Raw genomic sequence first — 27655 nt, 5'->3', positions numbered from 1 at the left:
AGGAAGTGGTAACCTACACCCATGACCCACAGATGTGAAAAATGGTGGGGTATTTCCTGAAAGAGTGGGGGGAAAGTGCAGGGGGAAAGGGGGGGGGGCAAAGGGGGGGGGGAAATGAGGACAACTGTAATAGCATAATCAACAAAATATAATGTTAAAAAACAGGGTGGGGCAAGAGTAGATTTACAGTTGTGAGTATGCAAAACCCAGAGTTCATTCTTGTATTATGTATTAGTTACTGTATTGTTCTCCACACAAATAACTGTCTTGGGTGACTACACTCTATAGTAACTTACATATCTTTAATATAAAGTTTCCAAAGTCAATGCATCTTCAAATGTGTCAGCAAATGTGCAGTGTATTACTCAGCTCTAAGCCGAAAATCCGTGTCCTGTTCATATCCATCAATGGTTTTTGCAATCCCATTGTGATTCAAATCCCCTGGTTCTTACCTCATAGGTGCTTTACAGGCAGCTGACGGGAAACATCACTGTGACGGTTAGGTGGGGACTCGGGGGTGCAAGGTGGGAGAGGACGGATTAAGGGAGTTGATTCACCTGTGACTCCCGTAAAACTATACACCCACTTTGTCAGTATACTTTTGGCCCATTTAGATGAAAACTAATTAAGAATTTTGCTTTGTAGGGCTACTTAACCCCTGGGATTACACCGCGGGCCCCCAACGTGGCGAATTCTTGGCACAGACCACCACAGTTGAGAAAGATCAATCAGCCCAAGTCTATCAGGCACTGGGGGCTTCAAGTTCAGGATAACCGACGCCTCATTTCAGTGTTATGTATTTGGGTGGAGTCTCAAGTCAGTTCACCAATTACATTATCCCGCAAAACACCCACTCACAAATTTCCTCCCTCTCTCCCCACGTGGGATAGTGATGGAAAAAGGCTGGAAGGCTGGATTAGGATCATAATTCACAGCTGGGGAACGTTGGCCTGAGACTCAAAGGAGGAAATGGAAGCGGCTTTAGCAGCAAGTGTTACAGGACAGAGGAAGCCGAAATGAAACCGCCTGCCGCCTAACTCGCCGTCCCTGCAGGAAGAGGCAATCCTGACACCCCCTAAACGGAAGCCCGGGGATGCGCAGAGCCCCCGTAGCCCCCGGGCTCTGCTCATTGCTCCGCACGGCTGCCTTTCCAGTCCTCCCGCCTGTGCCTCTCTCCCACCTGCGGTCCAGGTGGACCCGACCAAGGGTCGTACTACTGTCCGGGCGTAGGAGCCACCCGAACCCCGGCAGGGATGATGTGGTCGCTACGGGGATTGCGGGAGCGTTACCTCCGTTATTCTCACCTTCTGAGGAATGAGAGTCCCGTAACCCTCTCCGGGCCATGACCGGCGATGGCTGTTGCAGAGGTTGCTGTGAGGACTGCTGCTCAAGGAGAGCAGCTCTTCGCGTCTTCATCTCACCCGCTTCCTGGAGCCGCGACTGCCTCCGCTGCCGAGACCGAAGATTGTAGGCGCTTTCTCTCACTTCCTCTTTTACAGAATGGGGCCGGAACTCTTCCATCGGGACTCGTTTTCCCATCGGGGACTTTACTTTGGCCACTTGGGGCTCCGAGCCACCGTACACTTCCGGCGGCTCTTCCGAAAACCTCACTTCCCGCCGGCCGTGGCGCCACGGCGAAGTAATTTCGTACGCAGGCGCGTCACTGCCGCCGCCATTTTGAGGGGCGAGCCGGCGCCTTCCCTCCCGCAGGGGGGGCCTGGGTGTGACGTACGCGGCCCAACTTATCACCGGCTCCGCCCTCCGCCCCTCGCCCGCCATAGTTGTTGTCGTAGCTTGAGTTTATCACGAAGGTGATTTGGGAGGGTCCTAGAGTCACTAACCGTTGGTAGCGATGGCTTTTCGGGGTTCTGGGCGGTGGTCGCGGTGGTCAGGGGGGCAGTTGAGAGTCGCTGGGGCTGCCGCCTCCGTCGTCGCTGCTGTGCTGCAAACCCGCCTCTGGGCCCATGGTGTGTCCGAGGGCTGTAGGAGAGGCTGTGTCTGCGCTGGGTCAGCTGCTGAGGGTCACTCCCGCCTCCTGGCTGAAGGCACCAAAGAGGAGGAGAAGAGGGAGGAAGGCGTCGCTGTCTTCGGCTTTGGGAGAGGGAGGGAGGGGACGGCGGAGAAGGGACAGCTGGCTGGGCAAATTGCGTGTCCTGAACCCAGCTGCTCGTGGCAACTGTTGCCCGCACGCCGGAGACGCCCGTGCCCGGCTCCCAGTGCCGAGTGTCTGGAAGGGCGGAGGGCGGCGGGGATGGAGACGTTTCCATCCCTAGACTGTGGCGCAGTTTCCCTGAAACCTTTTTGACCGGCTGCTCCCTTAGCCAAGGCTGGAAATGTTCCCAGCAAGAGCGATGTTGACAACAGTATTTTTGCAGGTGTCATCTTTTCTTGAGAACACTTGGGTTTCAGGCTGCTCATGAGAGCAGTTAAATTCCAAGTCACCTGTTGAGAGTGCACACAGTCGAAACTGCAGGCACACTCGGGTGGCTTCACACTCGGGAAACGTACGCACAGCAAAAGTGGTCCTTCCTGGCTTTTGTATGAAAGCTGTATTCCATCGTCACTCTTCCGGAACCTTATTATTGCTGTATTATGGACAAGGAGAAATGAACAAATACGTAATTAAAGACATAATTTTACGTTGTGATCCGTTATTTTTACTTTGATTCTGGGCATGACTTAATGTGCTGCATTTGATGTTAGGGTTTCCTGCGTTTAGTTTGCTGAATAGGAAGGCATGGATTTGTTTCATATCCGTACACCATACTTACTGATGCAGAGAACCTGCAAATATCTAACATAGCTTACAGACACTGAAGGAAGGGGAATTTAGTGTCAAGTCTGAATACTGAAAGATTGTTACCTTCAAAATATACACTTAGTCTTGTAATTGATTTTTATGAAGATATTTTTAAAATTGTAATTAGGATACAAATTACAATGATTTCAAAGTTTTGAAGGTATTGGTTATTTCAAGTATTTTAAATCATTGTAGAATGCTTCTAAGCAACTCATTTGTTCAAACAGCACAAATTTCAATTTAATGAAATCTTAACAGGTTTTGTGTTTTCACTGATAGGCCATATATTTGGCCACATACACAAGGAATTACATGCTTTACAGAGTCACCTAGGTTTTTGTTTGTTTAGTTTACTGTGTACAATATAGCCAAAGAAACTGGAGGAACAGTCACACGGAAAGGCTACTTAAAAAAAAGAGGAAAAGAAACCTTTTAATGGAAAATTAAAAGCATAGTCTCTTCAGGCTGGGTTAGATAGTATGTTTGGAAAATTTGTAGGGCTTTTTTTCTGACAAATGCTGAAAAGTGTTGGTACTTAGTTAATACCTGTTTTTTATTTAAGTAATGCTCTATAAGGTGCCTATTATATTACTCATTATGATATAGTATAAGCACTGTAATATAACTATTAAAGGATATAAAACTATGGTGTTAATATACAACATTCTTTTATGAACATCAATGCATATATTAAACACCTCTTGAATACATTTACCAGGACAGTGACTTCTGGGTATAGGCTTATAAAACTTAGGTCTGGGGAAATATCGAAAAGAGAAGGGACAAGAGGTTCTACATATTATCGACTAATCAGTACATGTGTTATTTCATCATTAAAAATGCTTGTAAAAGCCCTGGCTGGCATAGCTCAGTGGATTGAGCTTGGGCTTCGAACCAAACTATCGCAGGTTCGATTCCCAGTCGGTTTCAGGCCATGACCCCAGCAACCGCACATTGATGTTTCTCTCTCTCTTTCTTCCTCCCTTCCCTCTCTAAAAAATAAGTAAATAAATAAAATCTTTAAAAAAAAGTTCTTTATTAAAAAAAATGCTTGTAAAGCTTAGGAATGGCTTCCCAAAGAAACGAATCATGGGAATCAAAAGTAAAATCAGAGGCATGGTAACTTTAACACATATTTGCTTAGGATTTTCCCCATTTCATCTTCAGTAATAAGAATACATAACCCTAGCTCTGCCATACCTGCCCCTCTCACCTAGCAACCCCTACAAATACTACCTTTCATTGTAACTGTGAGAGAAAGCTAGGCAAATCACATATTCTGCCAGGGATGTTTCCCAAACTACAGGTGTGTCCAAAACAGGTGGCATCACAGAGACAGTAGATTCATCGCCAATATTGTAAGGGGATTGCTGGGCCACCAACAGGAGACATGAGCTCTGGATGTTGGGCAATTGCTTTGGGAATTTGAAATATGTAGAGTAATTCACTGAATCGAAGAAGACAGGTAAGGAAAGAATGATTATAACAATATACAGGGGTGTGCAAAAGTAGGTTTTCTGTTGTTTGTATGGGAAGACATTTAGGTTGTGATTATTACAACAGCTTTATTAACTCAAAAGAATGTCATGCTGGCACACTGCACTTAGGTACAACCTTGTGAGTGCTCAAATTGCTCACCCTCATTATTTACATATTCTTGTAGTCTTTGAAAATCAGTAGACAAAACCTGCTCAGTGGGGTTAGCCCTACTGCCTCCTGGGGTGGTTGAATTCAAACCTACTCTTGCCCACCCCTGTACTCATTAATTCATATAGTTATTAAACATTAATTAAATTAATGAGTGTATTCTTTATCCGTAGGGTATTAGGGAAGACAGGTATACAAAAATTATAATTCAGATTAAATGACCACATTAATATGTTCTTCCCATTTTTCAGGTTTCACATTTATAAAATTAATAGATCCATATAGTAGCTGTTTTTATTCATCATTTGCTACTATCATTTAGCAGACACCGTTACTACATAAGCTCTTTTACAACAACCCCACTGGACGGGAGCAAACCGAGCTTGGCCACACGCACCTCGAAACGGTAGAGGCCAGGTTCAAGTCCTCTGACTGGTGCTGGCCCCTATCATTGGGTGGAGCCTCTCAGTGTGTTGGTTCCATGGGTTCTTGCAGCCTATGAATTAGGGGGTCATTGCAAGAGTTAGGGTCCTCTTGCAGAGATGCCCGCCTTGCCTGTCTGTCATACAGCAGCACGAGAAGGCAGGGACGTCTGTACTTCTGTTGCGCGCACTCACCACAGCCTGGCGCTGGCGGCTCGCTGGGCAGTGGAGAAGAGGGGGCGGGGGGCGGGGGGGGCGGGGGGGGCGGGGGGGGGGCGGGGGGTAAACTGAGGGGGCGGGGCAGAGCGACTACCAGTCCCAGCATTCCGCGGGCGCCTCCCCTACCCGCAGAGGTCATCGTCACGTGGACAGGCGACATTCTCTTCGGCCGGCGTACGAGGGGGTACTGCCTGCTTTCGTGGTCCAGAGCGCTGGAAGTGTTCCCCTGACATTCACCGTGGTTGATCTAAAACTCTGCTGGAATTTGTAAGTACATGAAATCTGTATACAACTTTTCCATGTTTTAATATTTGATCTGATATATTTTTGAAAAATCTTTCGGAAACGATCTCTCCCCACCCCCACCTGCCTACTGCAAAAACCTTAAAACGAAGCAGGTAGGGGGTATTTTTGTTTTGGAGTAAAAAGAGAGAAGCAAAGAAAGAGAAAGAATCGTGTAAATATTACATAGGGTAAGGTGGGGTTAAATGTTTGGTTTGGACTTTGAGACGAGGAGCAGAATTCCTATGAGGCTGAAAGTGTAAACGGGAAATTTACCTGTGCCGGGCGGCTACTCCCTTTACTTTCGTACCTAACAAGAGCCCATCTTTTGTCTTAATTCCTGTTAGATAGTAACCCCCACTCACTTTTTGTAATCTTAATGGCACTAAAAAGGGCAAAGTTTGACGTTTTAGTGAGACCCTATAATTACCATTTTGTTTACATATTTGTCTTCCCACTTGTCTTTCATAGCCGATGAAAAAGTTTACCCTCTTTTTCTCTCCCTCAGGAAAGTGTTTAGCACCTCCTATTCTATCAGTAGTGCGTAACTGCTAGACTTCACACTGAAACGCCGAAATGAGTTATCTCACCCTGATGCAACCTACTGGTTTTGCTTTCCGTTTTGACTGTCTTTAGGTTTTTAAAACATTTTATTTAGAAAATCGTTTAATTTAAAAAAGAACTTTATGGTGGAAGAACTTCATGGTAGAACTAAAAATGTTCTTGAAAAACCTTGTGTGGATTAGAAATTGACTTGCTGTGAAAACTTTGAACGCCTCTTCCCAGCAGTGTTTATTACGCTGAATGCAGAGTCCGTAACTTGATAACCAGTTTTGCTGATAGCATATCACGAAACCATGAGTGACTCATTCTAGTTCTATTTCACTTAGTTTCCCTCCTAGCATAGAGACGGTAATACTAGGCCAAGAGTTTCTATAATTCACAAATAAAGTAACGTAAGAATTTAGGTAATTATTTGAGGATTACAGGATGTTTTAATAATGTGTCTTGTATATAAAATTTATTTTTTGCCTAAGAGGTTATTTTAAATGGTATTCTTTGGAAATTCACATTTCTCTGAGCCACCTGAGTTTTTGGGAGGAAAGTGTGCTCAGAGAAGTCTTGTTTGCTTTATGCTGTCTTTCATTTTTCAGGTAGAATTGTAACTGTATTAAAATTTTATTACTATTCCAGATCTTATGACTGCTGCTGTGTCCCACAAGAGATAATTCCATATAGTGATTATACTTTACCCTCACTTTGGCACAGCCAATCCAGCATTTGCAAACAAAGAAGCATGTCCCCAACATGCTTCTGAGCTTAGACTTTGGAGTCAGAGCTGAGTTGAATTCCTGTTCTATCAACTGTGTGACCTGGGCAGGCTGCTTTATCACTGAGTCCATTTCCTCATCTGTAAAGTGGAGATAGGCAGGGTTGTTTGGAATACTAAGTGGGATAGCATAGACTCAATAAATGGATGATATTATTACTAATTGGGCTACTTTGCTCTTTACTACTATTATATTAAAGGAGTTGTTGGTGCATGATTTTGATAAAACAGAATGGAAGAAAATGCACCCATAATTCCACTACCTCAACAGATCAAATTGTTTTAATTTTTTATATTTTCCTTAGCCCTTGACCATAGGAATACCTGATATCAATCTCATAACATTTTTTTAAAACAATTTTACAAAAAGTGGAATTTAAAACATTGGTTTGTTAACTTCTGAGGGTTTTGTCCTATTTATATAAATAGAGCTCTCTGGTCCTGTACTTTATTCTAACCTGCCAGAGAAGATAGAGTGGGACTTTCCTTTGGCACAATTTTCCCTGCTTTCCCCATTCCAAAAAACAAAACCTCTAGATGCACTTTTATTTAATAATTCAAACAATAATAAGGCTTCTGAGGACTTCTTTTGTGCCCCATAGCTGTGAGTCCTGCACACGCTTTCTGTAACCTTCACAGTGCCTCTCCCACCCGGGCAGCCATTCCATCTCGGGGAGGAGGGAGAAAACCGAGGCAGAGAGAAGAGCTCGGCAGGCCGCGTGCTGGAGCAGGCCGGTCCGGCCCAGGCAGCCCGACTTCAGAGGCCAGTGCTGCAAGGGGCTGGATGTGTGCAGCCACCATGTGGCTGTTAGGTCACACGTGTATAGGCAGGAGTTGATGGGCACTGACTTACAACCTTCGTGTGAAAGTGACAGGATTTGTACTTTGTAACTACCATGTGGCCACCACATTTAAAAACATAATAGGAAAATAAGAACAGGTAAGTGTTTAGTATCTTAACAAATGAGGCATTCACCTATAGTTTTATTAGTTGTGGCAGTAAAAATATGATTTATACCCAAGTCATGAAGACTAATTTTTCCCTTTTTTATGAGGGATATACATAGCAAAGTGAATACAGGGTTTATAGTGAAGGAAAACTAGCTTTCCCTCGTTAAAACAGCGCATCATAAACCATCTGGTGAGTCTGTTAACCTGCTAAAATGCAAACTCCTGTACCAGACCTTCAGAGATTCTGGTCTAGTGGATCTGGGGTGGGGCCCAAGAACTTATATTTCTAACCAGCTCCCAAGTAATGCTCATGATTTCTAGCCAATGATTTAATAAGGAAGCAAATATTGGTGGTGGCTGTCCAAGCTCTGGGCCCGAGGGTAAGAACACAGCACAGTGTTCGTAGTTTTTAAACTCGACCTTCCCACGAAAGGAGGCAGGAGTTTTCTGGAGTAGTTGATTCCAGGGCTTGAGGCAGAGAAAACACAAGATCAGACTGGAGCACCTTGTGGTGCTTGAAATTAAGAAAATGCTCACAAAAAGTTTGGGGCTTGCTGGAACAATTTGAGTGACAAGATGAAAATGATAGTGGGGGATTTTAATGCATAGAATAAAGTAAAATAAGTATCCATGAGTCCAGGCTAACATAGTGGATTAAACGGAGAAGGCACAACACTTTCTTACAAAAGAATCCCAATGAATAAACATGGAAAGCAGGAAATAGAAACTCACCATTAGGCAAACAATACTGTAGTAATTACTGTGGGACAAATATGCCTGTGAGACTAGTGGGTCAAAGTTTGAGGACAATCAGGATATTTGCTTAGTCTCAAAAGTATGTCCCCCAAGATAATTATTAGGTAGAAAGGAAAAATGTAACTTAACAGTTGGAGATACCATGTTAGCAACCTATTGAGGCTCACATCACCAGTGAGCGCCAGGAACCCAGCGAGAAGATGCAGCTAGAAGGACGTGTCATCATTTCTGTGGTGTTATTCTTGTCAAAAATGCATAACCTTGTTTCTGAACATGAGGAAACATTGTACAAACCCAGAGTGAGGGATGTTCTACAAAATAACTGGCCAGTGCTTTCAAACGTGTCCAGGTCACACACCCCAGGGAAGGCCACCAAAGACAGTAAAATTGGAGAAACTCACATTGCAGATTCAGGAGAATTAACAACTAAATGGAATGCGGGGTTGGACCCTGGAACAAAAGTGGGACATTAGTGGAGAAATAGGTAAAATTTGAACAGTCTGTAGTTTAGTTAGTTGTACCATTCTATCAATGTTACTTTCTTGTGTTTTTATAATTGTACTGAAATTTAATGAAATGTTGACTTTAGGAGAAACTGGATAAAGGTATAGGGGAACTCTGCATATTTTTGCAGCTTTTGAAATCACAGTCATGTGCCACTTAACGACAGGGACATGTTCTGAGCAGTTACGCCATTAGGTGATTGTGTCGTGCAGACATCACAGAGCACACTTACACGATGCAGCCCACAGCACACCCAGGCTGCATGGTGTATACAGCCTGTTACTTCTAGGCTGCAAGCCTGTGTAGCATGTTTCTGCACTAAACAGCCTGAGATTAAATCAAACACAATAAATCATGATGCAGTCAAGAGTCTTGATAAAGACGAGATGTTTTACAGCAAACATTTCTTTATAAGTAGAAAGAGTGCACTCTGAGAAGAAGATACAAAAGGGTAGTATAGTAAACACAAACCAGTAACATAGTATTATGTACTGTACATAACTCTGTGCTTTGCTTTTATACAAGTGGCAGTGCAGTCGGTTTACACCAGCATCACCACAGACACAGGACTAATGTTTTGGGCTGCAGTGTCTACAGGGCCAGTGGGTGATAGGGATTTTTCAGCTCTATTACAGCCTTATGGGACCACAGGCCTATATGTGGTCCTATGCACAGTCCGTCGTTGACCTCATCACGTGGCACATGGCTGTAGTTCAAACTAAAACGTTTAATAAAAGTGTGTTGGCGTGATGTGGACACTAAAGGTGGTTGGGGGAGCTGAGCTGAAACTGGGCATCAGTTAGGCTTCCCACTGTGGAAAATCTTAGCAGACTCTTTGATCCCTTGTGTGCTGCTTTTTGCCTCTGCTGGTCGACCTAGACCTGAGATCCGAGTCAGGGGAGCTGGGAGAGAGTAAGAAGGGAAGGAAGGGAAAGAAGACTTTCTGTGCTCGGGAAATATGTACAGTGTCTGGAAAATTGTGAAAATAATACTACTGGCATAGTGTAACAGTGGGTATGGTGAGAGGAAGCGGGCAAGACTTAGAAACTAGTTTTAAACACAGACACAAAGAGCTGGTACATGTACAGAAAAACCTAAACTTGGCACGAGGTCTCCCTATGTAAAACTGCATATTAACACAAGGTTTAGCAGCCCGTGTTTTAAATCGGAGCTGTAGACAGAATTTGAACCCTGGACTGTTAGTCCTTTAGGGCAAGGCAGATGGCAGTGCACGAACGCATTTCGAAGCCAGCATTCCCCTTTATGGTATGCTAGCAATGCGCGCACACACCTGTTTGGTCAGTTCTTGGGGTGAGGGGAGAACATTCTGCAGCTGTTGCCTAAGCCAGGATCGTATTTTTCGTTTGGCTTATCTGTCCTTTTGTAAGAGGGAACAGTGTGTGTACTAGATGCTGCTGAAGATTGTCATCTGGGGCCCTCTCCCACCCGCAAGACGCAGCCAGATTAGAAGTGGTGCTGCACAAAACTTAGGCTTCTTTTCAGGGGCATTCATTTTCATAATACATTTTGACACAGAATTTAGTTTATATGAATTTTAAAAGATGAGTGATTCCTTTTTTCATACTCCTTAATCCCCCATCATCTAACTTCCAAACTAGTTGTGAAATATGAAACTTGAAAGGCTTCACTTAAGATGTTTTGAATCTTAAAGAAACTGTCTTGTACCCAAAAAAAATCAAGTTTTGATTATTGATTAGCCTTCCTGTCGAAGAAAATATTTAAAATGGGAACTGAAGAATGTTTAAAGCACTTAAATTCTTTCTGTGTGCCTATCTTTGATTTTATATAGCTTAGGAGGAGTGGGCTGAACTGAAGTGTAAGGGATATATTTGCCTGGAAAAATCACCAATCCTGACTCATTCCAAAACTTACATTCCCCTACCACCAAAAAGAATAAGGGATTAGTGTTTGTCTATCAAGGGTAGATTTTAATTTGCTTACTGTCTATTCAAGAAGTAGCAGAGAATGAAATAAAATCAGGATATTAGAGAAGGTAAATTATTTAATATGTATTAAGCTGCCATTGTTAGTGTATGTAAATTTCAATGGATTAAATAAAACTACATTTTCTATTTTGGTATTAAAGTACTATTTTCTAATCTTCTAATAAAGTTTCAGGAAGAATCTTAAATTTACGTTAGTTCTCACACATACAAAAATCTGATTTGAGTTTTTCTTTTGTGTAGTATTTGTGCAGTGGGGAAACTCTTTAAACTTTGATTTTTGCCCACTGTTGTTGGTTAGGTTTGCTCGAAAATAAAGGCATCCCATAGCTGCTTGTGTGGGCCTTCCTGAATTTCCTAAGATCTCTCCAGTCTTCTTATATCCACGTAAAAACCCTCAGCTTTTACCAAAAATTGCTGCTTGTCTGGATTCCCTGGTCATCTAAAAGTCATGTAAGATTTTTCTCTCTATAGCCATAGAACGTGACATTAGGCCTGGTACATGGTGGTTTCTTTAATAATTTAAACAATTGTGTTTAATAATCAGTAGAGTAATGGCAGTTAAAGATGTTTTCAGCATTTCTACAAGTCTGATCATAATCATATACTTGCCACCTAAGGTAATAGAGTTGAGGAAGGAAGCACCACCTGATGGTTCTGAGCCATTTCAGATTCCTTTGGGAGTCTACAAGTACATAGTACTCTCTTTCCTGGGGGGGAAAATGCATATGTGTACATAAAAAAGTTATACATAATTTCAGGAGGTTCAGGACTCCCTGAAATCTATCCTCAACCTTTTTGTGTGGAAGTGAAAAATTAGGAGAGATCATTTCCCCCACATCCACCTCAATCAGTATAGATACACAATTGAAGAGTATTCTTTTAACTTTGCAAAGAGTTTAGGAAGGCTTTCTAAGCTCAGTAGTCACTGCTTCAGAAAGGTGGTATTTTGTGTAGTGGCTTAGAGTACAGGCCCCAGAAGCATCTACCTGGAGTCAAATACTGATTTCTTTATGTCCTGTGTGATCTTGGGCAAGTTGCTCAACCTCTCTGTTTCTTCATATTGTAAGGATTACGTGAGGTAATGCCTGTAACGTGTTTTGAACAGATAGTGGCACTCCATGTGAGTGTTAGCTGTTGTCAGTAAGTATTATGCCACAGGCAGGATTACTGTTGGGTACCTGGCCAGGTGAGGTTCTCATCCTGGATGGTCCCCTGTGAGATAACATCCCCTCTTCAAACAGACGTGTGCCTCTCTGCCTCAGTGGAGGATGCCAAGATAAACTGTCTTTCCCATAACAGCTTTGGGTAGGCCTGTTTTACTTTACTCCTATGAAGACAGTTGCTCACAATTTTATGAGAAAAACAAAGATCCAGATCCTCCCATAAGGCTCCTCTTTGCCTCACTGTGTCACTCCCCCACCACGCCCTTGTCCTCAGGGCAGAGGACTGCTGCTGCTCTCCTTGTCCGCATGGTGAGAGTTTGGTTTGCCTGTTAACCTCTTTTTCCAGCCCTTTGCTATTCTCACTCTACCCTTTCTTTTTAAATTGTAAAAGATTGAATAGGGGTTATGTAAGCTATTAGGATTTATGATTCAGTGGAGAAACAAAATTTGTCCTCTCCAATTAAAGGTAATAATTATCCTTGTGCTTATCTCTTTCTTTTTAACTTTATTCCTAAACAATGTATTGAAACTTTACGTAAATGAAATGTATGTGTATGGATTCTTGCTTTCTATCTTTCAGCGTGGTATTATATTCTTGAGTCTCACCTATGTCTCTGTGTACAGTATTCCACTGTATGGTGGTGCTTCCATTTATTTATCCATCCTGCTGTTCATGGACATTTGGGCTTATACATAGTACTTCCATGAATAAATGTTTTTATTCATGTTTTTCAGTGCACATATGCAAATTTCTCTAGAGTATAAAAGCCTAGAGTAGAATTACTGAATTCTAAGAAATGACATCTTTGGCTTTGCTAGATTAACATCAAATTAATTCCAAAGTAGGTACACCAGTTTATGCTCTCGTTGTTAGGGTTTGAGGATTCAGGATGCTATTTATTCAATCAGGAAATGTTTATTGGGCATGCACAGCAATAAATAGACAAAAGTGCTCATCTTAGGGAGTTAATATTTTAGTAGGGGCTAATAACTGAAATAGTTAATACATCACAATGGGGCATGTTTTACGGGAAAAATTTATCAAAACAAGGGGAGGGGATGTTATCTCACTGCTGTTAGAGTTATGGAGATTGGAAAAACAGCTGAACTGTGACTAGGAAGCTCTGGGCTTCGTGTCATAAGGACATAAAAAGACACAGGTATGGTGAGATGGTTGGTCCTGATGCTTTCAAGCAGGTATTGGTAGTGGACCTGTTGGGGCGGGAGGACGTGTGGAATTTGTGAATCTTGCCAAGAGCATTTTTAGAGGCCCTCTTCACTCATCCAGCAGTGGTAAGGCTAAGGAATGAGTGAGGGGGCTGGTCATTGGGGCTTTTACTCTGAGCCCTTAGTGCTTTCGGGCCCTCTTTGACTCCTGCCCAGAGGTAATGACTTAAAGAACCAGGAGCGGGCGGTCTTGTCTGGAGCCTATGGAATGCTAGTGTTCTCTTGATAAAGGAACACTTGGAGCTCTAGTGCCCGCTTGACTCTTGAAGCTGGAGAAATGAAGGTTGGGGTAAGGGTGGATCTATTCTGAGCATTTGGGGCTAAATTTAGGGTTTCCACTTGACCCTGCTAATGGAGATGTCTGGGGGGAGGGGTGCTTTTGTCTAGAGTCTATGGAGCCCCTCTTGTCACACTTGTTCATTATTGCCAGTCTGGTGAATGTGAATAGTATCTTGTGGTATTAAATTGAATTGCCCCTTTTTTTTTCACTCTAAAAATCCAAAATTCTGCATCTCTTCAATGTCAGACTCAGTCATGTAACTTTACTGCTCATTTCTAAGTTAAACCCCATGATCATGTGGGTGTATTCGTCGTGTACAAGTTCCATGCACTGGACAGCCGAGATTTCCCAATACAGCTAAAACTGCTGCTGGTGGCTCTTACCAGTAGACCCTCAGGGAAAGCCATATGCCCTCTGGTCAGCCCAGAGGTCTTTGAGTCAGGGACCCCGCCATCCGGTTATTCTGCCTGGGGAGGTGAATCTGTAGCTCTCACCCATGCGTTGTTACCTAACCTCAGAAAACACACCAGCACCCCTGCACCGTCCCTGTCTGCCCCTTAGCTGGGGCTTCTGTCAGAATACTGACCCCCTGCTGCCGCCCTGTCGGAGGCTGCCCTTCAGTTTAAACCTGCCGTTGGAAAATCTGAGAGGCACAGCTACTGTTGATAACCTGTAAGGAAAATGCTTTGACTACCACAACTAAGGCTGTAACTCCCTCTGCTACACAGGCCGCGTCTTCGTACCGTTTTAACGCTCGTGCCTTCCCTGTGTTCCTTAGCACTCTCGCAGCGTCAAGCCTCAAAATTCATAGAACAACATCGGAGAAAGTCAAGGTATGCCATGTACTCTGATGATCTGTGGGACCCCTAGGTGGCTCTCTGGTTGTTCCATGGGTCGCCCTACCCCGCCTTGTTTGCTTGTTGCATCCATTCCATGAAGGACTGCAAAGGTGATGATAACATCTGCAAATTCCAACTGATTTTCCGTGTTTTCTGAGAATTGCTCGGGACTGTGCCTTTACCTGCCCTCTGAAACCTACGAAGTGCACAGCCCTGTTAGAATAGATGTGGGCAAGGAGACTGGCCCCTGCTCGTTTCTTTTTCAGCCTTCAAAAGGATTCCATCTAATTTCCTGTTGTTGCTTAGTAAGAATATTATTTGATAATTTTGTAAGCTTTTTCCTGGGTGGATGGAAGTCTCTTATAGAAAGGCTGTCACCATTGTTACCGTTCTCCTACATGGTAGGAGAACCAGAGCTAGCACCCACTTCACAAAAGACGTGTACAAGAAATCTCAGAGTTCTACCAGGTTAAACATGATTATACAGACCTGATTATTCCTGAAGTACAAAGGAGTAGAAAAAGAAAACAGTCCTTAAAAAAAATTACACTAGTACAAATCTTAAATGACCAAAACCCTTTCGTGTGCCCAAATAAGCACGAGAATAACCCCCAACAGATAAACTGGTTTGAACCCAAATGCGTTCCAAGTGCATGTTTGTAATAATATTGTGAGCAACTCAAAACCCATTATGAGTCGTCTGAAGTGTTATCATTTACAGGTGTGTGAAGCACTCCCAGACCCTCCAACCAACTCAGCGTCAGCTCCTTCTCTGACGGGGTCCTGAGTAAGGTCCTCCCAAGAAAGACTTCACTGGATCCACGCTCAAGAGGACTCTCCCAGCTTTTCCTGACCCCCCTACATCACTGTAAAGTGCCAAGACCTTAACACTTGGGTACGTGTATCCCAGCGGCAGGAGTGCCGGCGCCCACAAAGATCCGTTGGACCCGTCAGCTCCTCTCTCTGACCAAGCAGACCTAATAGCTGACCGGCAAAGCAGCGTGGGCCAAGTGCCTCTGCCTGCGATCATCAGCTGATTAACACACAAGAAAAAGTTACTAATTTAGCTGGGATTAGAAGGAGCTATTTTGAGATCTGTGCTCCTAGCAAGTGACTGATAACGTTAGAGGCTGGATCAGTCGCTGAGCTGAGAAACTGAGTGGCAATTGAGTGAAAAATAGACAACGAAGTCTTGAAGAATTGCACGGAGGTGCAAGCCAAATTTAACTCTCTCCAAGTAGTATTAGTTGGACTGAGAAATTGCTAAACCACACGTGTGATAGGACTGGTTGTGTGGGGGTCTTTGTCACTGTTTTCTCTTAGTGTTGTATTACTTTCTGTTACAACTGGAGCCCGAGATGTTCTCCGATAACTCCCATTGCCCTGACTGTGGACAACAGTGGTTCCCTAGTTTAGAACTGGGCCATTGGTTGTACCAAACTGAGCTTATTGAAAATGAATGTTACCAGGTATTCTTGGACCGTATTAACAGGGCTGATTATTGCCCTGAGTGTTATCCCGATAATCCTGCTAATAGAAGCCTGGTTCTTCCTTGGTCTTTCCCACTTGAGTGGGCTCCCCAGAATCTTACCAGGTGGACCTTTGAAAAAGCTTGCCACCCATTTCTTCTGGGTCCTCCGCTGGTTAGAAAAAGGATACATGACTCTAGAATTGCTGGTTTTAACCCTGCATTACAGTTGATTTTGACCAGAACAGACACGACCTTAAACAAGAAACTTGGCCAAAGCAAGTAACTTCTTAAACCAGTTAAAATCATGGCAAGTCTAGAGGATTTTGTACTAGTAACCCAAGGAAGATGAAAAAAATTAGTCCTTTTAAATCTGGTCCAGATGGTCACTACTTTGGGGAACTGCTTAAATCGTTGGGTCTGTTACCATGGTCTACACCTATTTTGTTCAGCTTGAGTTTAATCAGTGTTGCAGCCAGACTGTTCATCTAGAACCAGATTGTTTCATGTTCCCTGTGTTTTGGAATTAGCTGACCCTTCCTAAAAAGCTCCACAGCCTAATTGCTGACATATGACAAGGTAGTTCTGGAGGAGATGCCCCTAATTATGTCCACCAGAACGGTATTTCTAATGATGACTTCTGTGGCAGAGCATCTTCATTGTAGCTGGATTCTAGATTATTTTGATAACAGAACTATACGTTTTAGTAAGACACTACATTATTCTAAACCCTGCCTCTTATATATTAATCAGCAATTTTATGTGTGTGTATATATATATAATTTATTCATATATAACCATGTATTCATCATTGCCTCAGTTTGGCCTTAGTGTGACGTTGACATTATCGATACCTGGTCACTTAGAGTAGTCACATTCTATCAGGCAGCACCTCACAGGGACACACAAAGACATACAGAAGTGCCACTATGTACACCGACTTGGCTCTGCATAAACAAAGTCTGTCCTGTCTTTGTGGTGACTGAACTTCAAGTGTCCTACCCAGGAAACGGAAAAGTGTCTGTAGGAGATAGGTAACTAAAGGAATTATTGAGCTTGGCTCCATATACATTAGGCGCAGTCTAAGGGAGGCATCTTTCTTAAAACTAAGACGGTCTTGCTAGACGTCAGCCACATTCTGGCCTTTACTTGTTTGTGAGAACCACGGAACCAGAGTTCGGGTTAAGAAACTTAGGAAGAAATGGTTGAAAACATCTCCGAGGCCACTGAGCAAGTTTAAAATTCTACTTAAGATGCTAGATAACCCAGTGCTTGTGTAGCAACTCAGCAATGTTCTCAAGGTCCCAGGTTCTTTCTGTTTACCCCTCTGGGATCCTTATCACATTGGCTTTTGTCCTCCTGGTATCTTCTGTGATTGGAATGTGGCATGTTGCCGCTTCAGGCATTTCAGTCCCGGAGGCTGGAATTAGGGAGCAAAAAGGATCCTCCTTTCAAGACCCTGTCTTATTTGGTAAGAAAATCTTTCTCAAAAGCCTCTCACCGATTTCTTCATACATCTCATTAGAAGGTACTGGTTCACAAAGGGGCCTGGGAAGCCAGGCAGAGGGGAATGGGGCTGGCAGTGCCTGGATAAAGGCCCACTGTCTCCCCTAAGAAAATGAGCACTCTTTGAGGGACGAAGAGGTGAAGAATGAATGGCCGTTTCTATGTAAGAAATTCTGCCTGCCACCTGTTGCGAAACCTGAGGTGATTTGTTAGTCTGTATAAAGAATGTACCCTGGAGATCCACCTGTATCTGTTTGCCCTATGTCTGTCCTGGTGCAAGTTCTCTCCTGCTATGTTGCTGAATAAACTGTGTGGACTGCTGAACCGAGTGAAGACTAGTAGTTTATCACCAACCCTTGGTTAAGAACTCCTTCACTATCCTGAAGCTTGCTCTGAAAAGTGAGCATGTTCTTTGAGGTATTGCTTTTGAGGATGGTATGAAGTTGAACATGATTGTCCCCTAAATATTTTCAGATATATGCTGAGAAACACTCCATGTATGTTGAATTATAGTTATTAGCAAAATAGAGAAAAAGTCTTTGTTTCAACCAGTCTCTCCTTTTAGTACTAAAGATAAGTAGATTTATGCCATTGATTTTCAAATCAGTACTTGGATGAGCTTGTCAGAAATGGGGAGTTTCTTGACCTTACAGAAATTACACATCCTTAGGTTGCTCACAGGGCCCAGGAATCTGCATTTACAAACAGCACCTTAGGAGACCTGTGTAGGTGCTCTGCAGGCACCTACTTGGAGCCATATGGCAGCAGCATAGGCATGGCGTTTCGTCACTGGTTTAAAAGCATGGGAATTGAGTGCTCATAAAGCTGTGAGGTGGTGACTGTCACTGTGCCTTGCTGGTGACACAGACAGATTCCCCATCAGACTGAGGGTCACTTGATATTTCAGGTTACAACTCAGTCACACTTTTTCTCATTAATTAAAATGATTGCACTAATGTAGCTCTCGTTACACACAGTTCTAGTTCTGGAAGGTATGTATATGCCATGTGAGTATATACACAAAAGAATAAAAAAATAATTTTAAAATTACATTGAAAGGGGTACTTTGCCCTCAGATATAATTACCACATACCTGCTATATGGTTTGCTCCCAGACACAACATGTGAGAGAGTTCATAAAATTGAGCAAGGGAGGAAATTTAGAAAGCTTTGCAGCTTTTTAGTGGCAGTCATTTCAGTTAAGACAACACTTGGTTTAAAATATTGTAGATTATTCTAGGATACTCAAGTTAATGAATAATGAGTTTTAAAGTATAAGAATGTTCTTAAAATTAATTTTTACGGCAATGCTCTGGAGGGTTATCCACTCTTTTGGATGATGTGAGCCACATCACTCAGTGCCTCCATACTGTGGAGGAGTTGATACACCACTTACACATGATGGTGGACATTTACAAGATGACTTTCATAACTACTTCGTGATACTTTATTGCAGACCTGGGAGTGGAAGGTTAATGGAAACATGCTGGGGCAGACGGGGAAGAAAATGTCTCCTCAAGGGAAAGCTGTCCTGGGTTGTGGGTGACTGTGGGAAGATTCATCTCTTAGTCATAGGAGAAGGAATCCCAGGCGAGCAGGCAGGCCCAGGCAAACAAAGCACTCTGTGGCACCTAAAGAGTACGTGGCCATCAGCACGTCGCAGTTATCCGTAAAGCGAGATGAGTCATATCCCCTCCGGCTCTGCAGTCTCCCGTAGCAGCCCTTGGCTCTCCGTGGACTGTCGGGCATACCACCTGAAAACAGCTTGCTGTAGAGGAACCGCAGTGGCCCTGCAGCCCGCTGACCTTCGAGTGCTGACTGTTGAATGACCATGGGCGAGTTAACCTCTGTATCCACTTTCTTCATCCGGAAGAGAGAAGGCATCATCACAGCCCATATGTCATATTCGTGAAGAGGAACTGAGTTAATACATACAGTGCTTTGAGGGCGCTCAATAAACATTAGCAGTTATTGTCGTCGTGTACGTTTTATGGGGGTTGTTTCCACAGCAGGATTGTAAATTGTTTGAGGGCCAAGGTAATCTGCAGCTTTTTAGCTCTAGAGCCTAAAATGGCATTGTTCATTAAAATAAACTTTTAAAGCTAGAAGAAAAGACATATGCTTGTTGGACCCGGACTGCCACACGTTTTTTTGTCCTGATGGCATTTATGTCTAAACTACCATCCTGGATGGACCGATTCTCGCACGTTCTTCTCAGCTGCTGAACTTCTCATTTCCCTCTCCTTTTCAAAAGAAATATTTGCATCTCAGTGTTGCGGGTACCACTGCGTCCTGATACCTGCCTCTTCCCTCTTCTCCAGGTCCCCTCCAGCTCTCCATCCCCTCCCCTCCTGCTGCCTGCTCCCCCTGGCCAGGATGGAGCAGAGGTTGGGGAGGTCCTGCCATTTCCCAGCAGCTTTTCTTTTCCTGTCTCCCCGCGGCTGGTTGTGACAAAATGTAGGGGGGACTGTGGTTGGATGGTGACTCAGGAATGTAAGTTCATTGCATTTGGGCTCCTAGAGTGACCATTGCAGGCCTTTTCTATCAATTCTTTTCCCCTCAGAAGCCAATATATTTTATTTTACTCATTTAAAAAAATAACTATACCCAACATATAGAAAAAGGCATAAAATAACATTCACCTATGTATCCAGGTCACGTGAACATTTTGCCACATTTACCAGTTCTTTCTTTTAAGATACTTTATAGATGTAGTTGAATCCCATCCTTGAAGCAAGCACTAAGTGGAAGTTTATGTCATCCTTTCTATTCATGTTTAATTTTATATATATATTAAACTGTACAGGGCAATAAAGAGAATTGGATACTTTCAAGTTTTTATTCATAACATTTTTATATGTATAGCAATATGTAATACGCATCAGTTTGTAGAGCACCCTTACAACATGTAGGTTGGAGCCCACTAGACTTGCTTGAATCCCTGCAGTACAAAGGCCAGTCAGTCTGCCCCCGACAGTGAACACCTGCCAGGTTGTCACAACGGCACCATTGGTCCGAGGAGATGGAGCACAAACCGTAGCCGCATCTACAGAGGAAGCAGTGAGGCAAATATGCGTAGCTCTTTAGGGCAGTCCCAGGATATCGAAACCTCACGGCTCTGACCTGTCTCAGGCCCTCCTGGAGATAGTTAAAGCAAAACGATAAGTGTTCAGAGTCACGGGGAAGTGGAGATGACTGCCAGTGATGAGCCTAAGATTCCCTAGTAGAAAAATGAATCATCACCTCCACCTACTGGAAACCAACATTTCACCATTGACCGTGAAAGGATTTCCCTAAACGTAAATGTTTTTCTGCCACGAGAAGCACACAGGGTCGTCTTCATCAGTTCATTTTTACAAAAGATGCCTTCCAAGGTATCTGTTGATGGACATAGTATAGAGTGGTTTTTCCTACCACAGCAGAAAGTCTCTGACATCCCCATTTCCATTAGGACGAGGCTCCTCCTCGCTTCCATTACGCAGCTTGGAGGCTCTGAATGCGCACGCTTCCTGGTATGGATTGGACATGTTCAAAAGATTGACGTGTTTCAGGAGTAGTGGCCTCCAGATCTCCCAGATACCACAGCATGACACGTGACATGTTACAAAGGGCCTGAATGCAAGGAGCTACAGGAATGGCCTGTGCCTTGAGGCGAGGGAGGTGTTATCTCAAGCATTTGCAAGATTATAGGAATACCTGTGGCAGTTCCTTTGCAGATTGTTTTTTTAAGTACATTTTATTATGCTATTACAGTTGTCCCATGTTTTTCTCCCCTGTATCCCCCTCTGCCCAGTACCCTCATTCCCTCCAACATTCCTCCCTACTTAGTTCATGTCCGTGGGTAGTACATAAGAGTTCTTTGGCTTCTCCCTATACTATTTGTACCCGCCGCCCGCCCCCCCCCATCTATCTTGTACGTACCAGTTATACTCCTTATTCCCTGTACCTTTTCCCCCATTCTCCCCCTTCCCTCTCCCCACTGATAACCCTTCATGTGATCTCTATTTCTGTGATTCTGTTTTTGTTCTAGTTGTTTGTTAAGGGTTTTTTTTAGGTTGTTGTTGATAGCTGAATTTGTTGTCATTTTACTGTTCACAATTTTGATCTTTTTCTTGGATAAGTCCCTTTAACATTTCATATAATAAGGGTTTGGTGATGATGAACTCCTTTAATTTGACCTTATCTGGGAAACCCTTTATCTTCCCTTCCATTCTAAATGCGAGTTTTGCTCTTGGATGCAGATCCTTGCTTTTCATGACTTGGAATACTTCTTTCCAGCCCCTTCTTGCCTGCAAGTTTTCTTTAGAGAAATCAGTTGATAGTCTTATGAAAACTCCTTTGTAGGTAACTGCCTTGCTGCTTTTAAGATTCTCTATCCTTCATCTTTGGTGTTTTAATTCTGATGTGTTTTGGTGTGGCTCTCTTTGGGTCTAACTTGTTTGGGACTCTGAACTTCCTGGACTTGTATGTCTATTTCCTTTGCCAGATTGCGGAAGTTTTCTCATTATTTTTTCAAATAAGTTTTCAATTTCTTGCTCTTCCTCTTCTCCTCCTGGCACCCCTATGATTGGGATGTTGTACATTTAAAGTTGTCCCAGAGGTTCCTAAGCTTCCCCTTGTTTTTTTGAATTCCTGTTTCTTCATTTTGTTCCAGTTCAATGTTTATTCCTTTTATTCCAAGTTGATTTGAGTCCCAGTTACCTTCCCTTCATTGTCGGTTCCCTGAATATTTTTCTTTATTTCATTTTGTATAGCCTTCACTTCTTCCTTTATTTGCAGTCATACTCAGTCATTTCTCTGAGTATCCTGATTACCAGTGTTTTGAACACTGCATCTGATAGATTGGCTATCTCCTCATCGCTTAGTAATTTTTCCAGAATTTTGATCTGTCCTTTTATTTGGGCCAAATCTCTTTGTCTTGGCTCACCTGTTATGTTGTAAGGGGTAGAGTCTTAGGTATTCACTAGGGCAGGGCAACCCACCTCACCACGTTGTGGCGCTGTATGTGGGGGAGGGGTCAGAGAAAGAACAGTGCTGCTCGCATGGCTCTTGCCCTGCTTTCAGTCACTTCCCTACTTCCCACAAGGAAATGGGGCCCTTCCAGGTGCTTCCTTGGGGCTGATTCCTGGGTGGGTGGGCTTATGTACATTCTAGGACCCTATAGGACCCTCCAACAGACTCTCCTGAGAGACTGACAGTTTCTCCCACTATGGCAACCCTCCACAGGTTTTTATAGCCAGAGGTTTTGATGCCTTATTTCCCTGGCGCTGGAACCCTTGGTTGTGCCACCTGTCTGGCTCCCCAGTTGCTCCTCCCAGTTTTTATCTGCACGTGAATGGTGGACTTCCCAGTCCACCAGCCACCGCCTTGCTTTGTTTCTCTCCCCCTGGCTTCCCATCTCTGCCCTTCCTACCAGTCTGGATGAATATTTCTTCTTTAACTCCTTGGCTGTCAGACTTCCATACAGTTAGATTTTCTAGCAGTTCTGGTTGTTTCTTGTTTTTAAATTGGTTGTTATCCTTTTGGTTGTGCGAGGAGGTAAAGCATATCTATCTAGATATGGCCAGAAGCCTGCAGATTATTTATTGGCTGCAGCCTATAGTGATACATTTTGTTGCCAATTAATATATTTTGAAAACATTCCATTATAAAGCTTATTGAGGATATTCTACATGCAACAAAATGCAGATTTTAAATTTGATGACAATTGTAACCACCACCTCAATAAACATACGAAACACTTTCTTGACCTTAGAATGTTTTCTCATGCCCTTTTCCAGTCAGTTCTTCCCCCAGGAACAAACTGATCCAATTTTTGTCACATAGTCCATAGGTCTACACTCGCAGAAAGGAGGCCTGTCCCTAACTCCTCCCTTGCCTTCCCATTGATAATTGGCACTGCTCTTCATGCACTCGCTTATTCATATTATTTTCAATTAAACTGTGGAGTTCTTACTCTATACCAGGCACTGTGCTAGGCATTTGGGATCAATATTTTAATTTTTAAGATTACATTTTACAAAATTGTGCTGAGAAAGAGACAAAGAAGGCTAGCCTGTCAAAATGTAACACTTTACAAAGCTCTTTCACATATATTTATTTTTTATTGCGTTAAACTTGGTGTATAACATTATATAAGCTCCAGACATACATTATGATTCAACATCTGCATACACGACAGTGATCACCACTAACAGTCTTGTTACCATCCTTCACCCTACAGTTGCCTCCATGACCCTCTGGTAACCACCAGTCTGTTCTTTGCATGTTTGTTTTGTTTTTCATTTGTTCATTTTTTTTAGATTCCACATATGAGTCAAATGATACAGTATTTGTCTTTCCCTATCTGACTTATTTCACTTAGGTCTAGCCATGTTGTCACAAATGGCAGGATTTCATTCTTTTTTATGGCTGGGTAGGATTCCATTGTGTATATGTACCACATCTTTATCCAATCATCCATTGATGGACACATAGGTTGTTTCCATATCTTGTCTATTGTAAATAATTCTGTAATGAACAGAGGGGTGCATCATTTCAAATTAGTGTTTTCATATTCTTTGGACAAACACCCAGAAGTGGAATTGCTGGATCATATGATGGTTATTAATTTTTTTTAGGATAACATACATTTTTGTATTTAATCCTCATGGCAGTCTTTAATCATTTTTACAGATATTGAAGGCTAGGTAACTTCAGATACTGTTTTTAACAAAAAAGATTTTGACTATAAAGTGATATAATTTTTATTGCTTATAAATTTCCTCTGCTTTTGATTCCTCTTATATGTAGCTCATAATTTATATATCAGTCTTCTTTGAGTACTGCCTAAAAAGACATTGTATAAAGGGTTACTTCTCTATATTTTCCAAAAGAATACCACTAAGAAGGCAGTAATGGAACTCCAAATGTGTATTTCCTACTCCAAATACCAGGCAATTATCTTAGTTTGCAGGTGGCCCCTGTGCAGGGTTACCTGTTAAGGATAAACTCTGGACAGGCAAAGTCTGAGGAATTTATATGGGACAGAAACTGAAGACATAAAGGACATCTGCAATGAGTAACTCAGCAGTGACTTAAATTTCTATTCTTAGAATTACTTTTTACTTCAGTTTCATAGATGTCCTTTGTAAGATTCTGGTCACTTGGTCTTATCCTTTCAGCCACACAGGAATATATTAGGAGATTATGGCATTCAAAGTTAATTATATGAAGCTTTTTTCTGTATGTAGTCTAGAATGTGGAATGGGATCCTCAAGAAAGGCAGAAAACATTTTTTCTTCACTAGAAATCGTTTGAGACAGGAAACACTACTCATACTAAAAAGATAAGTTGAAATTGGCATTTCTCCTATGTATGAATAAAAAGTCATTTACTTTCTTTTGTTTCATTTTATTTTAGTGACTGTATATATGCCTTGTTTCCTGGGTCCACGGGAAGCATGAGTCTGTTGGGACTTGGGACAAGGAGAAAACAAGACATCTTCACAAGGAAAACCAGACAGTAACGAAAAATATCGCGAAGCCTGAAGAGACAGAAGACAAACATGGCAGACAGAGGACTTGGGGATCCTGCAGAGGGTAAGATGAGTTTGTGCAGCTCTGAGGTTGGTGCTGTAGGAAACTAGGGCTGTGCTGAGAGAAAATCTCTGACAACTGACTGAAGCCTGAAGCTTGGAAGTAAAACAGAAATTAACTTAATTCATTAATTTGTTATGGTTATTCTTTCACATTTATTGAATTTACCATAATACCAGACCTTAATTGTAAGTAAAATTAATGTTTCAGAAACTCCCATTAGTAGGGACCTATACAGTATTGGAAAAATGCAATGACTCAGAAAAAGATTGTAGACAAATCTTTATTTATCTAAAAAATCAAGATGGTTTTAAAAATTAAGAAAACAGTGATGTGTTATATATTTAGAGGGGATTTTTCAGTTATAGGGAAAGATGAAATTTAAATTCATCTGACTTATGTGTATACAGAGGATATATACAAAATAGGCAAAATATAAAGTAGATTTTCAGAAGAGAAGAATGTCATATTTATTTAAATCTTTTGCTAAGGATGTTTTTTAAAAACATAAAAGAACAGTATCATGAACCCCCATGTATTCAACATCTAACTTCAATTATTACCTACATAATATGGAACTTGTGGCCTGCCTTGGAATATTTAAGTGTGAATCCTAGACATTACATTATTTTATTGGGGAACAGTTTTCTTCTCTTGAAAGTATATTTTTAAAAATATAACCAAAGCCCTGGCTGGCGTAGCTCAGTGGATTGAGCGCGGGCTGCGAACCAAAGTGTCCCAGGTTCGATTCCCAGCCAGGGCACATGCCTGGGTTGCAGGCCATAACCCCTAGCAACCACACATTGATGTTTCTCTCTCTTTCTCTCTCTCTCTATCTCCCTCCCTTCCCTCTCTAAAATAAATAAAATCTTTAAAAAAATATTTAAAAAAATATATAACCAAAATAGAATTATCACACATAAAAAAATTAATAGTTATTCCTTAACTCGTCACATATCCAGTGAGTTACTCACCTCTACCCACTTGTCTCAATCACAGTTGGGTTGTATTTTTTCCTCTTTTTGCAGTAGGGTCACACACTGCATTTAATTGATGTATCTTTTAGATTGCTTAATTTTTTAAAGTTTTATTATAGAAAATTTCAAACATAAAAGTAGAGAGAGGGATGAAATGAATCCCATGGAGCCATCAAACGGCTTCATCTGCTGTCAACATATGGCTGATACTGTTTCATCTAGCCTCCCTCACTTCTCCTTTCCCCCATACCATTTAACTGGCGCAAATTCTATCTAGACCTGTCATTTTAGCCATAAATACTTGCATCCTTATCTCTAAAAGATAAGGATGCTTTTTAAAAAATACCATCACAATACCTTTGTTGTTGTGAAAGGTGAACAAAAATTTCTTAATACCATCAAATTTCTGGCATTCGGATTTTCCTGATTGTCTCATAAATATTCCTTTAACAATTGATTTCTTTGACACTGGGTCTGAACAGTGTGTCCACACTGCATTTGGTTGATGTGTCTCTGATGTCTCTCTTAATCAGCAGGCCACCCATCCTTTTTTTCCTTTTCTTGACATTTATTTTTATTTCTTGCTGTTACTAAACAGAGTCTTTTGTTCCTTGGAATGTCCCACATTCTGGGTTTTACTGATTGCATTCCTAAGGCATAATTTAATGCATTCCTCTATCCCTGTACTTCTTGGAGCCTGGTAGTTAGCTCTAGAAGCATGATCAGAGTCAGGTTCAGCTGTTGTACAGGAAGACTTCCTAGGTGGTATACTTCCTGTTGCACTGAATCAGGAGGCTAATGGTGGCTGGTTTTCCCTCTTTGTGTGATAAGATTGATTAGGTGGTTCAGCAGTTGTCACTCTGGTCATCCATTACAAAACTTCTCATTAGCTTTTTGTGGAATGGTTTTAGTTGCTGTTGATGATAATTGCCTAGATCCATTATTTCATTAGGGAAGAGGATATTTTAATGCAACCAAACATTGGTTCTGTTATTCAGAATAGTTTTACATTAGTATTATTTCTTAAATTCATTAACATAATAAATTTGTTTGTTTTGTCTTAATCTCCTTTAGTGGATGTCAAGAGAAACAATGTTTAGGAAGAATGCCTTGTAAACCATAAAAGTCTATATAAATATTACTTATTATTTGGGGACCTTGTTAAAATACAAAAAAGGAATCTTTAAAAAATGATACATTTTTATCTCCATAGACTCTCAAACAGATTTGGAAAATGACCCATCCATAAATTCTCAGGCACAGGAAACAACAGTCATAGCAAGTACTGCCGAAGAAGCTCAGGCCCTGAGCCCTGCCTCCGGCCTCAACAAAGACCCCCAAGAGGTTGAAACAATAGGTTCAGGAAGTACAGGTACAGCTGATCCATCAGAAAGTCCCGATGAAATAAATTGTGGGCAATACCCAAAGGATGAAACAGAACATGAGACCAACCAGAGTTTTCAGGATGGTGAACAAGAGCATCAACTCTCTTCAGAAAGTCTGGGTGAAGAACCCTTGCATCCAGAACCCAACTGTTCTCCAGGTGACGAGGCAGAAAGAGCAGGTGCACCAATAGGGAGCAGCTCCTTGGACCTCCCTGAGGAAGTGAGCAGCAGACCTGGAGCTTCCCAGAGGCCACCTGCTGTAGACTCCCTGGGAGCCCAGAGTCTTGGTCCTTCCAGTGCAGGGCTGGAGAGCCAGGGGACACTGAGGAGGCGACTGGTGGAGCCAGGTGAGAGT

General features: G+C 42.3%; 3 protein-coding genes across 6 annotated transcripts in view; 2 read left to right on the top strand and 1 right to left on the bottom strand.

Annotated features, from left to right (window-relative positions):
- The window catches only part of TOR1AIP1 (torsin 1A interacting protein 1), a 33710-nt gene extending 31678 nt beyond the window's left edge, over positions 1-2032 (bottom strand). The window contains exon 1 of one of the 3 annotated variants that reach the window (XM_045838450.1): positions 1305-2032. In XM_045838450.1, coding sequence (XP_045694406.1) covers positions 1305-1779 — 475 coding nt within the window. In that variant the 5' untranslated portion in view covers positions 1780-2032. The remainder of the gene's footprint in view (positions 1-1304) is intronic. The other 2 variants (XM_045838449.1, XM_045838451.1) reach the window with 2 other exon arrangements.
- Positions 2033-5222: 3190 nt separating this feature from the next.
- The window catches only part of TOR1AIP2 (torsin 1A interacting protein 2), a 30956-nt gene continuing 8523 nt past the window's right edge, over positions 5223-27655 (top strand). Inside the window, exons 1-3 of one of the 2 annotated variants that reach the window (XM_045838354.1) lie at positions 5223-5355; positions 24763-24941; positions 27129-27647. In XM_045838354.1, coding sequence (XP_045694310.1) covers positions 24908-24941; positions 27129-27647 — 553 coding nt within the window. In that variant the 5' untranslated portion in view covers positions 5223-5355; positions 24763-24907. Of the gene's footprint in view, positions 5356-15156; positions 15283-24762; positions 24942-27128; positions 27648-27655 lie in introns of those variants that run through there. The other variant, XM_045838353.1, reaches the window with a different exon arrangement.
- On the top strand, positions 15280-17682 carry LOC123818290 (torsin-1A-interacting protein 2). The gene has a single exon (XM_045838355.1). It carries the CDS (start codon positions 15746-15748, stop codon positions 16139-16141), a length of 396 nt encoding a protein of 131 aa, XP_045694311.1. The 5' UTR covers positions 15280-15745; the 3' UTR covers positions 16142-17682.

The sequence above is a fragment of the Phyllostomus hastatus genome, unplaced genomic scaffold (genome assembly GCF_019186645.2).
Source record: "Phyllostomus hastatus isolate PE091 unplaced genomic scaffold, TTU_PhHast_1.1 phas_contig_283, whole genome shotgun sequence".
NCBI classification, from domain to species: Eukaryota; Metazoa; Chordata; class Mammalia; order Chiroptera; family Phyllostomidae; genus Phyllostomus; species Phyllostomus hastatus.
This window is presented reverse-complemented; position numbering and strand designations above follow the sequence as displayed.